The following is a 15,020-nucleotide window of genomic DNA, read 5'->3' on the forward strand; positions in this document are numbered from 1 at the left end:
GGCTTGGGGGGAAAGGCTGGACAGGGCTCTGAGCAACCTGATCTGGTTGAAGATGGTGGCCTTCTTTGCAGGGAGGTTGGACTACACGACCTTTAAGGGTCCCTTCCAATCCAAACTAATTATGAGTCTCTGAAAGGCTCTGCTTTAGTTGCATGGAGCTTCAGTGGACAGATAGACATCATTGAGGAGACATTGTCAGGGAAACAGGTCAAGATTTTACTTTGGACCAGGAATAACTGTGGAATGGGGAGGCAGCACTGAGGTTTGCCTTAGAGTATCTCTCTTCTGAGATCTGCAAACTACCTGAGAGATACTAATTCATTAGAAATGCTGATTAATTAAATCTCCAGGTACTTTTTAACAATAGCTAAGTAATAGTAGATCTACTGCACAAATGGGTCAGATCAGGCAAGGAACATCAGAAAATTGCCCATATCAACATAGGAAGTCAACTGCAGCTAGGAACTAAACATGGGAGACAGGAGTTACCTCCCCAAAATGACATGTCTCTCCTCCCTGCCAACTTACATGCTTGCTTATATTCTGAGCTCGAAATATATGTACGGTATCTCCACAAACACTTCCCAGTTCTCTATGATACCTCCTAAAAGTATGCACTGCACACAGATGCTCTGTGGCACTTAAAACTGTTAATTAAAACTGTTCCTTCAGAATAGCTTTTCTGTATCTAATGCTTTCAAAATATTTAAGAAAAAAAAAAAAAAAAAGAAGACTGACCTGCAAATGGTGCTTAGTCACTGTTGTGCTTTATATGGAGTTCCCTGGGGCAAGGACTTATCATTGGAAAAAGAAGCATACACATTGAGAATTCTGTTGTACCAATAAATATTTCAGACGATACTTGTAGAAGCAATAACTGAATCTCACTGCAGCTGATGTTCAAAATGTTCTACAGTCTTCCTTCAAAAAAGAGGTGTTTTAACACTGCTGTTTCAATCATGCTGGTTATCAGGTAATCCTGTCTTATAATACTCTTTAGGTTAAAGTTTATAAGCACCTAGGTATCCCCCAGTGACTATACTTTAAGAAATTTTATATGAAGCCATACATTTTTTCTTAACCTGGTTAGTTATCTCAAGCTACATTTGAACATATTATTAGGTAAATGGGAGACACTATCAACTTTTCGTTAGACAGAGTATATGAATATTTTAAAAAGCCAAACTCTAACAAAGTACACTACACAAGCATGTGTTTCTGCCAAGATATTTTCTATTAAGCAAATTAGATACATGTGTTCATTCTCTCCCTCTTCTGTACATACTTAAATCCAGGCAAATTTCCAGAAGAATAGCATGAAAAGCTATGTGTTAGAAATGTCCCACAACTTCTCTCGCACATGCTATTGTCCTGCTACCTGTAGCTATGTACTTACCTCTGCACTGATGTTTGTTACACGACGCATTTTGGTGCCTGAGAATTTGCTTGATTTAGATTCACCCTGACATAAGAAAACATGTAGTTTAGCCTTGTTTCACTTCTAGATTGGAGGATCAATCCTCTGTCAGAAAGGAGGGTCATTAGAGAGGTAAAACCTTAGGACAGCTAGAGGTTGAATAATCTCTCTTCAAACTTTAAAACTCTGTGTAAGTTTCCTTTACAACTTGTACTCCACACGGTTATTAGAAATGTATGAAAAGCGCAGCAAGAAATCAAGCCGCCTCTTACTACAGAAGATGCCAGCGGTTCCTCCTTGTTTCAGGAAAATCCAACCCTTACATTTAGACTGCAGGATAGAATTATGTAAGCACTGCAGTGCCTGTGGAAGCGACAGTTAGACTTGTCCCTGGTGAACGAGAGTCCAGCACACTGTAACTAAGACGAGCATCGCTCCCCGCTCTGCCACCCTGGGATGGGCACACGCCACCGACGCCAGCTAGAAGCTAGAAGCACCGGCTCGCTCACGGTAACGGCTACCTTCCTGCCCCTTCCCTAAGGAGAAAAAGAGGCAAAAGTACCGTCTCGTCCTCGCGCCGAGCGCGGGAAAAACACTTGGAGCAGTATTTACCCATCCTGGCAGGACCGCGACCAGCCGGACTCGCACTGCCACCAGCCTCGCCCGGAGACAGAGGGTGAGCCCCGGGCGACGCCTCTGTCAAAAAGGGATGTCGGGTCCTGTCCTGGCTTCGGCTGCGATAGAGTTAATTTTGTTGAGCTGGGAGGGGGCACAGCCGGAGCGCCCGACCCGGCTTTCGGCTGGGAGAGAGTTAACGGTGCTGGGGCGGGGCGGAGGCGCGGCCGGAGGCCCGGCCGGGTTGGCCGGGGGGGGGCGGGGTGTGTGTTTCGTGGCATGTGGCGTCTCTGAGCCTATAAAGGAGGCGGGTCCCGGCTCGGTTATGGGTTTGTGGCCGCGGGACCTTCGTGCTGCCGGGGTCGGTGAGCGATCGCATTGTGCATTACCCGTTCGGACTTTGCATTATTGTTACTGTTTTGCTTTATTACGATCACTAAACGGTTTTTCTTACCTCAGCCTACGAGTCTCCTTTTGTCCCTCCAGTGCTCTCACCCATTTCCCGGGCAGGGGAGGGGGGAGGTGAGCGCCCGGCTGCGCGGTGTTTGGCTGCCGGCCGCCTTCAAACCACGACCCGATCCCGCACGCCGGGGCCGGCCAGGGCTGGCTGCGATCCCCTCGGCTGCCATCCGATGCCTGCCGGCGATGCCCGCGGCGGGAAGGGAGGACGGCTCGCCGGCGGCGGGGGCAGTCACCGGTTCCCACCCCTCGCCGCGGGGGGCTGCCCGCTCCCCTCCCTGCCTGCGCACCGATGCCCTCCGGCTTGCTTAGGCCTCTCCCGAAAAAGGGGCTCCCCAGAGCGGGGCACGACCGGCAGCGCCGTCGCAGGAACGTGTCGGGGCGAGGGACGGCAGGGGGAGGTTTTGAAACTTCGCAGCGGAAGCTCCAAAGGCGCTGAAATCCGGGCTCTGCGCGGGAGGCGGCTCTGGCGGATCGCGGCGTCGTGCGGCATCCGCGGCTGCTGGTCGCGGCGGTCCCCGTCCTCCGCAGCCACCGGGACGGTGCCTTTAACCCGAACGCCCCCCGGCTCGCTGCCGGCGCGGCTGCTCGCCCGCACCGCTCCCGAATCCACAGCAGCGCGGCTGCCGTGCACCTGGGCGGCGGAGATCTGCGCTGGCCATAGCTGCTCCGCGGCCCTGCGCGGCTCTGCGCGGCCCCGCCGGCGCGGCCCCGGGGCGAGCGCAGCGCTGGGCGGCCCCTGGGGCGGCGGGCGGGGACCCGCTCCGAGCCGCCTGCTGTCCCCGAGCGAGGGGTGTCCCCTGGCTCCCGGGTGTCCCCCAGCCGCCCTCGTCCCTCTCATCGCTCATCAAGGACTTTCCTGAAGGCGTTCCTGTAAATCCCGAGGGAGATCGCTACCCTCTGGACCTCGGCGGCTACTTGTGATCGCCAAAGCACAGACCTCTGGGTTGGGGTATTTTTTTGGCCATCTGGGAAGGTACCTACACCATAGCCCCGCAGCCCACCCCTAGCCCTGACCTGCATATACGCACATGCGCGGGGTATTGTCCGGTCCGCACGCGTGTGCCCACTGGGAACCCTGTTCTTGGGTGGACCGGGGCGTGGAGCTGCAGCAGCCTCGCCTCTCCTGGGCTGTTGCCTCTGGCGTGATATATTCCTCGAGCAATTTACATTAAAGATAATGCTGGAAAGAGGCAAAATAGTTCAATGACTTACACCCAAGGCGATATTTGTGCTGCAAATGTCTACACTGTTTAAACCTTTCAGCATTATTTTCCTGAAAGCCAGATCACTACCAAACGAACAGAACTACGTTGCCCTTAATGCTGAACAGCTCTGCCTTCTGGTAGGAAAGATGTAAGGCTCAGACCTGTGCTTCTCTGGAAAGGCATTGTTGTTTAATTGTATTTTCTGCTGTGACTGGTGATGCACAAACTGATTTGGAAAATAGCAGGAACCAACAAGAATCTCCAGCAAAACTTTGTGTTAAATCACAGGTAACTTTCCGGTTTGTGCCAGCTTCTTATTCTCTGCTCTTCCTCAGCCCTGCCAAGACTTTAAATAAAGTTTCAGAATATCACGGACAAGTAATTAAAAAAACCCAAACCAAACCAGAAAACAACAAAACACCCAAACCAAATTAAACATCTCAGTAAACATACATGTGTTATACTGTGTATGTTCAAGATCTAACTTTTCTTTGCAGCACATAAAAATTAATTTGGTTGGCTACTGAACAGCTACAGAGTAGAGGTAAAAAGAGACTTCTGTGTATGGTGAAATCATTTCATCCTCACTGTAGGAACTTCTTTTTTGCCACACAACCCGAAGTCCGTGATTTTGATCTTTTACAGTCTAAATCCTGGCTGGAAACATTTTAACTGCCATGGAAAAAAAAAAAGAAAAAAATAACAACAACAACAATAATAATAATAATACTCCCATTTGTAGTCAGATTACCACAACCATTTCTCTGAGCTGGCTATTAGAACTACAGTATTTAGATCAACATGTCTGACTATCAGGCAAGAAAAATAAAAAGTGGTCATTACTCCTTTTGTTATGTTTTTAAAGTGAAGTACCCATCTTCTTTAGTCACTCCACTAATAATGGTAGATTTGCTGTTTGCATGTGGTGATAAATCTAAGCTAGAGATTAGCTAGCAAGGTCTATGCACCACTTTAGTACCACTTAAGCACTAAACTGGAAGATAAAATATTTAAGTGGAACTTAAATTAAGCAGAAGCCATGTGTTGTCCTTCTGTCAAGGGTGAATTGAGCCCCCAGAAGCTGATTTTACTTGGGACATAGCACTGATAAGGGATAAGGACATCATGGGGGAGCTTCTGGGCTCTTTGGTCAGCTTAGGTTTAGCTCAGTTTAAATTAAGCCTCATCTTGCAGGTCAAGGTGTGTATCATTAAGGTGAGAAAAGACCCAAGCTGAGAAAACAAAAGGGAAACGGAAACTATTTTAAAGAGCAGTTCCTCAGTCAAATGCACAAAAAAAAGGATGAAAAAAGGAGAATTCAGGAGGGGTCTCTCTGGTGGTTGGAGGTAGATTACTCTGTGGAGGACTTTGAACACACACTTGAAGGCATCAGTGCCTATGGGATTAAGAATATAGCAATGGAAATGGACATAACTGAGAAGAAGCAAAAAGTTTAGCAAAGCAGGCACCTCATGGGAGAGGACACCACCTACACCCAAATTCTATGAGAACTGGCACTTTAAACAGCAGGTTCAGACCAAGTTTTTAAATTATCAACTCTTTTTTTATTTTAAAAGGCTAGAATCAACTGCCTGATTTCAGTGGCATGTGGCACTTAGATCAAATACTGAAAGGAGTAATAAATTAAAAAAAGAAAAGCGTCAAGGACAACAAAGCACCAAAGGAAGACAGATACATGCCAGTGCAGACTGCTGCCTTTGTACACCAAAAGAGTTGATATTTTTCAGATGAGGGTAATATGTAAGTCTCACCTATTGGGGACCAAGTGACTTCAGATATGGTGCCAATGACGACATTGCCCATTAGGTTGGGAAAGATGGGAAGTTGCTGAAGAAGTGTTAAGCAAGGAGGAGCTGTTTGGGAGAAGATGGCAAGGAGTTGCAGTAAATCATAGAATCATAGAATTGTTTATGTTAGAAAAGACCCTTAAGACCATCGAGTCCAACCATTAACCTAACACTGCTAAGTCCACCACTAAATTGTGTCCCTTCATGCCACATCTACATGTATTTTAAATACCTCCAGGGGTGGTGACTCAACCACTTCCCTGGGCAGCCTGGTCCAGTGCTTGGAAATACTAGTATGAGCAGAGATAATTAATAGAGCTGTTCAAAGATCAGTCCTTGGGGAAAATTATGTTCACTTATGACTGGTCAAAAATTAAGGGAGAGCTAATGAAATACTGGGATGTACTGTCCATCAAGGAAGAGTCAAAACACCATGCTTGTCAAGCTGGACGATATTTAGGGCTATAGTAGTGGTCATGAGAAGAAACATAAAATACTGGGAATTCCAAGGTCACAATAACAGCAAAAAGAATTTTGCTTATTCAATCATAGGATGACTAAGAACTATATCTATATTACAGCTCTGAATAAAGCAGATACAACCTTAGGCTGTAGGAAAGAAAGAAGAGGGAAGTTTTAAATGCTTATTTAAAGCCCAAGAGAGATCTCACATGGAATTGCACACAGTTCTGGTCACCCATGTTTTGGGGATATCAGTTCTGACCTAGGGAATATATAGCCTATACCACTGAAGGGGTGCCATCTAAGTACACATTTGCTTCTGCCTAAGGAAATAAAAGTAAAGCTGAAAAATGATAGCTTTCTATAAATACATGAGGGAGGAGAACACTAGGAGAGGGAGAAGTACTTCAAGGTCAAAAAATGTATTTGCATAAGAATGAAAGTATGTGAACTTGGACATAGCGCTGAGGGATATGGTGTAGTTGGGAACTGTCAGTGCTAGGTTAATGGTTGGACTAGATGATCTTCAAGGTCCTTTCCAACCGAGATGATTCTGTGATTCTGTGATACCTAAGTCAGTCATGAAAGGTTCTGAAACAATCCTCTGGTAGGAACAGAGGAAAAGATAAAGACTTTTAAGCTGAAATTTGATCATTTTAGGGAAGACGTTATAGGATTTGGTTGTTGGCAACAGGAAGGGGCTGAATTTGATGACCCAGGATGAACTTTGCTAGCCTTACGTTTCCATCCATGCAATACTGCTTGTCTGTGCATTGTCACCAATGTATTGTTACACATCTTGATCATAGTCCACACCCAAAATGTGAGTGTGCCTCTGCCAAACTGCTTTGCATGGAGCTCCGTCCCAGCAGATCTGATTCACACTGCCCTTCAAGGCAGAAAGCAGAGGTATGTTGATAAGACAGAGACCAGCAGGGCCTGGGAAAACCTGTGCTGTTAGTTAAAAAACAGCTTACATATAAGTTGTAACTTTGTTTCCTTATTGGAAACAGAAAATACAGGTAAGTCCCACAAAGAGAGGTGTTCCTTGTTATGTATAGCATTAGCAACAGGGATAAGAAGAACAAAGGCTATTAAAATTAGATTTTAGAAAATCAAAATAGTAGCACACAACAAGCAACTTAACAGGGTATGTTTTACAAGGTACTGAGTCCTCCAACAGTTATTGACTTCAGTGGAAACACAGTGTAGTTAGCACCTCACAGGGTAAGTCTGGGTAATTAAAGCTCAAGGAGGGCATCTATATTTTCTTAAATGTCCCAGGGGAGTTGCTTAGTCTATAAACAACCTATTCTAAAGGTAAAGAGGCACCATGGGCAGTAGTTTTTTTTCCTACAGTGACAGAATCAATGCTTTCCTCTATGATGGGCATAATACAATTTCTATTTACTGTCCAAGGAATTCCAATATTTTACATCTATCTGAACTAAACTGGGAAAGATAGGGTTTAATTAGCCATTTGTTATAATTTACTAAGGTCTCCAAATGGATGACATTATTCTCTTTAACTCCATAATAGTCTTTACATATCAGTGCATAGACTTTGTTATATAGAGGATAAACAATAAATCATTTCATCAGGGTTCTAAACATATATTCTAACATATATTAGCAGTTTTGGGTTCTTATCCATTACTATCTCATGTTTCCCTATTTTATGGAGTTTGGCTACTCTTCCTAGGAGAGACATAGTGCTTTCCCTGGATCTTCACAGTGCTGGTCTGCAAAGGGTTGGCAAATGTGAAGATGGAGATCCATGGAGGAAGACAGGAGAATGAAAAACAGAGCCAAAGTCTTTGGAAAGTTCTGTGAGATAAAGGTAGTAACACTCTACTATGTGTGTCACTGAGCAGGAGAATCCTTAAGTGAACTGCATATTATTCATCCTTTACGAAACACTGAAAATGCTTGCTGAGAGGCATAGCATGCAAAGTATGTCAAACTAATATTTAACTTAAGCTGAATAGAAAACAGTTTGAGGGCAAGAGCAGCAAAAGACAGTACAGGGAACCTCAAGGGATGCAAATTTGTTTGCAAGAGGACTGCCAGCTCTGGGAATAAATTGATAGGACAGAATCAGTGGTTATGGCAATAAACATAGGAAACTAGGAGAAAGCTGAAGGAGACAGTGGTTAGAAGTGAGGACCAAGAAGACTGAAGACAACACCATAGGGATGTGGAGAAATACAATGGGGATGAGAAGGCTGAGGTGGGGCATACCACAAGTTGAAAAACTGCATCACCTGGTAAAGAAACCAAAGCATGAATTCAAAGAAGAGATGAAACAGAGGAGAAAGGAAAAATTGTTCTAAAGATGGTGTTTCAGAGGTCAAAGGGCTATGCAGTGGAGAAGGGAGACAAGGAACAGGAGACTGCAGGAATGAGGAAATAAGGAGAGACATGAAGGTCAGATTCAGATGAGCTGGTGCATAACCATAACTTCTGTGATGTGTCAACTCTAGAGGGTGACGGACAAGTCAGGCTATCGGCAACTGCCGCCTCCTGGCATTCTCTGCAGTCAACAGCAAGAGGCGATTGTGACACTGACATTAAGCACCTCCAAAGGATGATGTGAGGAGAAGCCTGGTTGGTGGCATTCAGTGAGGGACAGGGTTTTGTCTAAGGCGGTGCCAAGGTAGGGTAGAACAAAGCTATTCCAGTAATGCATTTTAAACAGGAGGCTCAGAAGATGATTGAGTGGCATGCCACAAATTATCATTCATGACAAAGGTGGGAGAGTAAGGGAGGGAGAAGGGACATCCAGCACTGCCTATGTGATTACTGCAACTTATTTCTCTGCACGTACTCTTTTCAAACACTGCTACTTATATTTTGTGTGACAGAACATGCAAGTGATCTTAATCAGAATTTTGACATCTACAAGAGAGAAGCCAAGTATACTGTCAGAATTGCAGACAACTGGGGAGACTGAATTTATTTTTCAATAAGCCAAGCATGGGCCTCAAAGCCTGAAATCCATTGATAAAGGTATTACCAGTATTGTTAATTTTTCAATATTGCAAGCAGTGTAATTTGGAAACAGTCTCAACTAGTCCTAAATGCTCTTTCAAGTTTTGCTTATTGAAAGTGCTAATCACATTGTATTTCTGTGAATGCTTGAAACCAATAAAGATGAGTTCTGCTGTCAAAGGAGGTGATTTCATCTTCCCTTCTCCTGGTCACTTGTTTAGTCCCTGTTTCCTTCCTTATGGTCACATAAGTGTTTGGGCAGTGAATCAGATTGGGGTTAAAACTAAACCAGGGAGAAAGTGGTGAATTTGGGGAGAGACAACCTCCTTAGTGCAGGGCCAGCTTCCCCAGGCCAAATGCTTTTGTGGAGTTTGCGTGGCAGCCTCCACACTCTGCTGCCAGCTGGGAGAAGAGTCCTGTCACAAGCCCCTGAATGCTTAATCTTGTCAGACTAAAACCCACAGTGGCCCAAGGAAATGAGAAAAGTAAATACATTCACTATTACATTTCATCTTCCTTGCTGGAGGTGCATTACAAATTTTCTCTGATGCAGCTCTGATGTTAGTAACATGGTTTTCCACATTGGTCTTTAGACATACACATGTAATACATTATTTTCCAGGTTTGGTCTGTTATTGTTATTCTTACCTAATTTAAAAAAAAAACCAAACCAAACCTCAGAAAATGTAATATAGTGATTTGGGGACTTCTGGATTTGGGGACTTCTGAAGACATGAGCAGTTAGTCATGAGTTTCAGCTAAATGATTCAGCTAGAGTTGAAGGTCATGCCCAATGTCCCCAGAGTGGCAATTTCCCTTGGATTTACAGCAAGGTTTCATGATTTGTGTATTATTCAGTACCATGAGGTTTTAATGATCCTCAGGCAACTTATATAGAAGCAAACATTTTTTAATATAGTTTTTCAATTACACAGTTACACTATTGTATATCTGGATGAATAGAATGTTTACTCTAGAATTTAACAAATTAACACGGACTACGTGCTCTCTGTTTCTCAAGTGAGAGAGCCCAGCCAGCTGACTCCATTTTTAATTCATTTCTCATATGAAAAGAATGTGAAGATCTGAACACAATTCCTTCAGACTTTTTTAATTTCTGCTAGTATAGCCTTACATTTATTTTTATGTCAGTGTCTTGTAAAGCCATGGATTAAAATGCACCAGAGAACAATACTTTATTACTATGTTTTCTAGTTCTTGGTGTCTGGAACGGTACAAAGTAAGCATTTGCAGTGAATTCCAAATTAACTAGCTCTTGCTGACAAGGAATTCATGTTTCCTGATATGAAACATCATTTATACACCAAGATCACAAGGAACTAAAACAAATGCATGTTTTCACTGAACTCCTCACCTGCCCTCTACCCAGGAATACATCCCCTGCAGGGCTATTTCTAAATTCCAAACCCCTGAGTAGCTGGAAGCAGATGGCCATTTTCTTAAATCAACTTTGCAGAGAAATGTTCCCTTCTTCTCCCAATAAACAGGGAATCTCCTCTCTTCCACTTCTGAGTTACTCTGGTCCAAAGACAATGACAACTTCAAGCTGCTGTATTTTGAGGCTGAGCAGAGCAAGGGACAAGTGCTGACATCCTGTGACAGCAATGTCAGTGGCAAAAAATTCCAGTGGCTTCACATGGACCAAGGTTTCTCCTATTGGGAAGATTCCCAGTGCTCTGCTGAGAGGAATAGCACATACTCATATTAATGAGAATCCAATCTATCAGTTGTGAGCTTGGGATGTTTTTATACAAAGAAAACCCAACTCAGATGATTTTTAGAATTCATTTTAAAAATGCATCATTTATACTAATTTCTCTGTCTCCAGCATCTGTGTAGTTAGAGCTGGCTTTAAGAAGAAATCATAATAAACAGTTTTCAAATATTTGTATTAAAAACCCCACTACCTTCTGAAACTATTCCTCTAATATGTGAGAACTGATTGTGGGAAGCAGCATTTGAATCAGATCTCAGGGCTGAGAGCAAGGCCAGGGAATTCTAGGAGACTGCAGCTAAAACCTTGTAGAGTTCCTTTCTGGAACCAGAGAGCTCAGACCTGAAGGGGAGGTATGCAAGAGACAGGCTGTGTTTTGGGTACCTGATTCAAAGGCATAGCTACATGCTTTTGGATGGCTGTGAGGACAGAGAAAGAATATCAAGTGGATATACTGTCCACTTGAAAGGATAGCAAAAATAAATGTCAAAGTCATTGGAACAAAATAATTACCATGTGGATATATCCTTGAGTCATGGTCCATTTAATCCAGAATTTGAATCTAGCAGTGGTTATTGCCAGAAACTTCAGAAGAAGGTGCAAGAAGCCCTGCATTAGACAGTGTGATGAAAACCTGTACTGCATGGAGTTCTCATCTTAGCATCTATCTGAAAAAGGCTTCTGACCTTAAAATAGGTGTCTCCCCTCTAACATCTTTTTCATCACCAAATGTTGTATGTCCAGATATTGTTGCCAATGGATCTTTGTAGAATTTAAGGGCAAAGGGATGATTCAATCTAATAACATGATTTTTGTATCACAGGACATTATAGTTCATCCAGTTACTGTTCTGTAACTGTATTTGATGAAAGCATCCCCTCTACAAAGGCATCTAGCCCTGAACTGCAGACATGAAAATGTGGAGCTACTTTCTCTTCTCACAGTGGCTTGTTCTAATAACTGATCATCTCTACTGCTAAAAGTCTGTGCTTCCTTCACATGTTGAAGGTGCAAAGCTTCTGCTTCCAGCTAGTGGTTTCTGCTAAACCTTCCCCTGCTGGAGGAATGAGCCTTTTGGCACACATCAGTACCTTCTTATGGTGATTCTTCTGCTCTGGACTCAAGCCCCTTTGTCCTTTTTTACAAAGAAAATCAATTGTGCTCTGCAGTCTCTCACAGCAAAGGATTTTTCCAGCCCTCACAGTTACCTATTGCTCTTCTCTGTTTCCTCCCCACTTTTTCATTGTTTCCTGAAGAAGTGTGGGCACCAATGCTAAATGTCATATTCTAGTACCAGTCTCCCCAGTGCTGAACGTGCAGGTGTTTTCACGCTCTTACTTCTACTTGCTACATCTCTGCTTATTCATCCAAAGATCTTGACAGTTTTTCATAACACATGTTCACAGTAGAAGCTCAAATTGATCTGCTCTGACACCAGACACTAATTACTCTTGGAGTTACTCCTTTCCAGCTGACGCCTAGACCACAGTTCTGCAGGCATGACCTGTATTCTGCATGTACGTTTATTCATTAACATCTAGTTGCACTGCAACACATTTTTGTTTGAAAGGTCCCAGCTCACTTCATGATCCAAATCACTCCATATCAGATGCAAATACCCTCTCTGAGCCAGGCTCTCCATGTGGTCAGTATCAGCCAGTTATGGGATGGTGGGGGTGAAGGGATGAAGTCTTGGGCTTTGCTTTGCGCAGAGGCAAGTCAGGGTTGTACTGAAAGACAGCTCCAAACAGAGCTGGTTTCAGCCTAGCTTTGCTGCAACCATCACTCATGAAAAATGAATCAGTGGGAATGTGAGCACATTGGTTTTGTATGCTCAAAAGTGTAGGCAGCTCACAGTCCACAAATCAAATATGTGGCTACCTAGCTGCTAAAATCTGTAACCACAATCCACATGGAATGCAATGGCGATATGAAATTGCACCTGCAAAATTGAAGATCAAATCAGGATTTCACTAATAACGTGCTTCTTTTCTGTCAGCATGTCTATACAAGAGGTTTTTGCAGATGTGGCACATAGTCTTGAAAGGCTTAAGGTGGGAATTGTAGTCTTAGTCTATCTGTATTTTCAAGCCTTGTTTTGCACTGGAGCAACCTCACATTTTCCAGTAATTTTAATCAGCAGGGAAAGTTCCACTATATTGCTACAAGATCCCTCTTGTGCATCAGCTCAGAATGCATCTGCTGATGGATCTACACAAGAAGACATGATATTTACACTCTCACACCCTGGGACTGCAGCAATAATTTTGGAGAGACAGAGAGTTACATCAGCAGAACTTTCTAGCTTAGGAATATGCAGTGGTGAGGGAACACAGTAAATAATTTTCTGAAGTCTTTCTGCAAATGACATTTAAAAATGTCTTTGGGGCAGGGGAGAGAAGACAGAACACTTTTTTAACAAGCCTAAAACTCAGTAACTTCTAGTACTTCATTTTAACTAAAGGTAGGTGAAATACTGTTTTATGTACAACACAAGATATTCCAAGACTATGGGAAAGAAGTTCAAACAGCATCTACACAAGTATATGCATGGCATCTACACAAATATATGCCATATATTCAACTGTCCCATGCTTATTTCTAAATTAATCTTTGTAATGTAATTAGCCCTTGTTTTGAGTATGTTATGCTCCTTTGTAATGTGTTTGCTTTTAAAAATACCAGTTAGCAAAAGGTTAAAGCAAAAATACCAGGCCAAAGATCTGGAAGCTTGTGCCAAATCTAGAGGTGATGTCTGTTTCTTTACAGTCAGAGCAGAAAGAAACCCTGAAACCTTTTTCTTTTGCACCATGGATCCCACTGGAAATGCAGAGAGCCATGGACAACATCCAGTCCCTCCTGAAGATTTTTCCTGCTACTTTCCAGGACGGAATAACTCTGCAGGTAATTACATCTATCAAGCATCTCTTTCCCTAGCCTGCAAGTTCCCTGTGGGTTGTCATTGTCGCAGCATGCTCAGAGTGCCTCTCCAGAGGGCTGGGGGGCTTTGCCTCCTGCCTGAAGTCCTGCCTTGGAGCTCATCTCCTGCCTGGAGTTAAATGTGGGACAGCTTAAAGCAGGCAGCTCAACGTTACACAAGGTTTTTCAAGAAGCTCCAAGAGCCATGTCCAGGAATACAGCCAGCTTCAGCTGCTGAAGGGATCACTACGTACTTAACAGGCTTGTGGTCAGACCAATCCCCTGCGCTAAGGGTTGGGCTGAGCAAGGTGACTGTGCCAGGTACAGGAAGAATGTCCCATGTACCAGGTGACACAGTACTCCAGATTAAGGGAAAAAATAGTTTTCTCTACTCTTGGGGAAGCTGAGTCCCTGCATGGAACAGAAGAATCATGGGACCAAAAGGGGCCTCCTGCAGCATGCAGCCAAGTGCCCGGGGCACCAAGACTCAGATGTATAAAGGCATCTCAAGCACAGCCCCAGAAAAAGGCCAAGTTCAGGCACCTCTCTGGTAAGCGGTGATGGTGAACCTCAGTACTCTCCAGCCAGCACACTGGAGGTGCCAGGGCTCCTTGTACGATCTGCGGGCAGACACCCCCCATATGTCCCCCAAGGGGAAGCATCCCTTTGGGTCTGCCCATTGACCGTAGACCAAACGTGGGTACTCTGTGAGAGGCCAGACTCCCTTCATCTGACACCTGCACTGTGCCCATTGCTGCTGGACTGAGCCCCGCACTGAGCACCTTGCCCCAACTGGCACAGGAGGCCTGTTGCAAAGCAGAGAAGAGCCCTCCAGTTTGCTTTCTAACATCTATTCATTGCTAACTCAAAGGTAAGAAACACTTCATTAAGGACTAAGTTTTGCTCACATCACCTTAAGATTTCTGGGACTATTCAACCTACTGTTATATGTCTCTCTCTCTCTCTCTGTTTCTATAGAAGTATCTGAGGCTTTCCTTTACAACACCTAGTGATTGTCTCCAGTTAGCTTAATGGACAAGATGTTGATGTTTATATTTGTGATAAATGTATACAATTTCACCTTTATTTCAGCCTCCTTACTTTAACAGTAGCATTCAATATATACAATTACACAATATTCTCCTTTTTTATGTCTCTCCAAACAGAATTCTCTACACTATGTATACCAAGGTCCCTTTTCTCAGTGTTCTAAGTAACACAAAAAAGGAAGAAATGTAGCTTATTTTCCCCCACAAATGAAATCAGAGATAGTAAGAATTGCTGTGCAGCCTGTTTGCCTCGGAGCCCAGTGGTGCTGCCGAGGACACATACTTCTGCTCATTTCTGCAACAGCCCAGAGACATGTGCTGCACTGCAGGAAACACCACCAAGGGCAGGTGGGACAA

At 43.9% G+C, this 15,020-nt stretch overlaps 1 protein-coding gene across 7 annotated transcripts in view; it reads right to left on the bottom strand.

The window, feature by feature from the left end:
• The window catches only part of MTUS2 (microtubule associated scaffold protein 2), a 317,585-nt gene that overhangs the window by 37,965 nt on the left and 264,600 nt on the right, over nucleotides 1-15,020 (bottom strand). Inside the window, exons 1-2 of one of the 7 annotated variants that reach the window (XM_074815900.1) lie at nucleotides 2,487-2,515; nucleotides 1,397-1,462 (exon numbers count right to left, since the gene is read on the bottom strand). The exons of 4 other annotated variants lie outside the window; for them this stretch is intronic. In XM_074815900.1, the coding sequence (XP_074672001.1) occupies nucleotides 1,397-1,426 (30 nt within the window). In that variant the 5' untranslated portion in view covers nucleotides 1,427-1,462; nucleotides 2,487-2,515. Of the gene's footprint in view, nucleotides 1-1,396; nucleotides 1,463-1,979; nucleotides 2,199-2,486; nucleotides 2,516-15,020 lie in introns of those variants that run through there. 2 more of the 7 variants (XM_074815898.1, XM_074815899.1) reach the window with 2 other exon arrangements.

This window comes from Strix aluco, chromosome 2 (assembly GCF_031877795.1).
Source record: "Strix aluco isolate bStrAlu1 chromosome 2, bStrAlu1.hap1, whole genome shotgun sequence".
Taxonomy (NCBI): domain Eukaryota; kingdom Metazoa; phylum Chordata; class Aves; order Strigiformes; family Strigidae; genus Strix; species Strix aluco.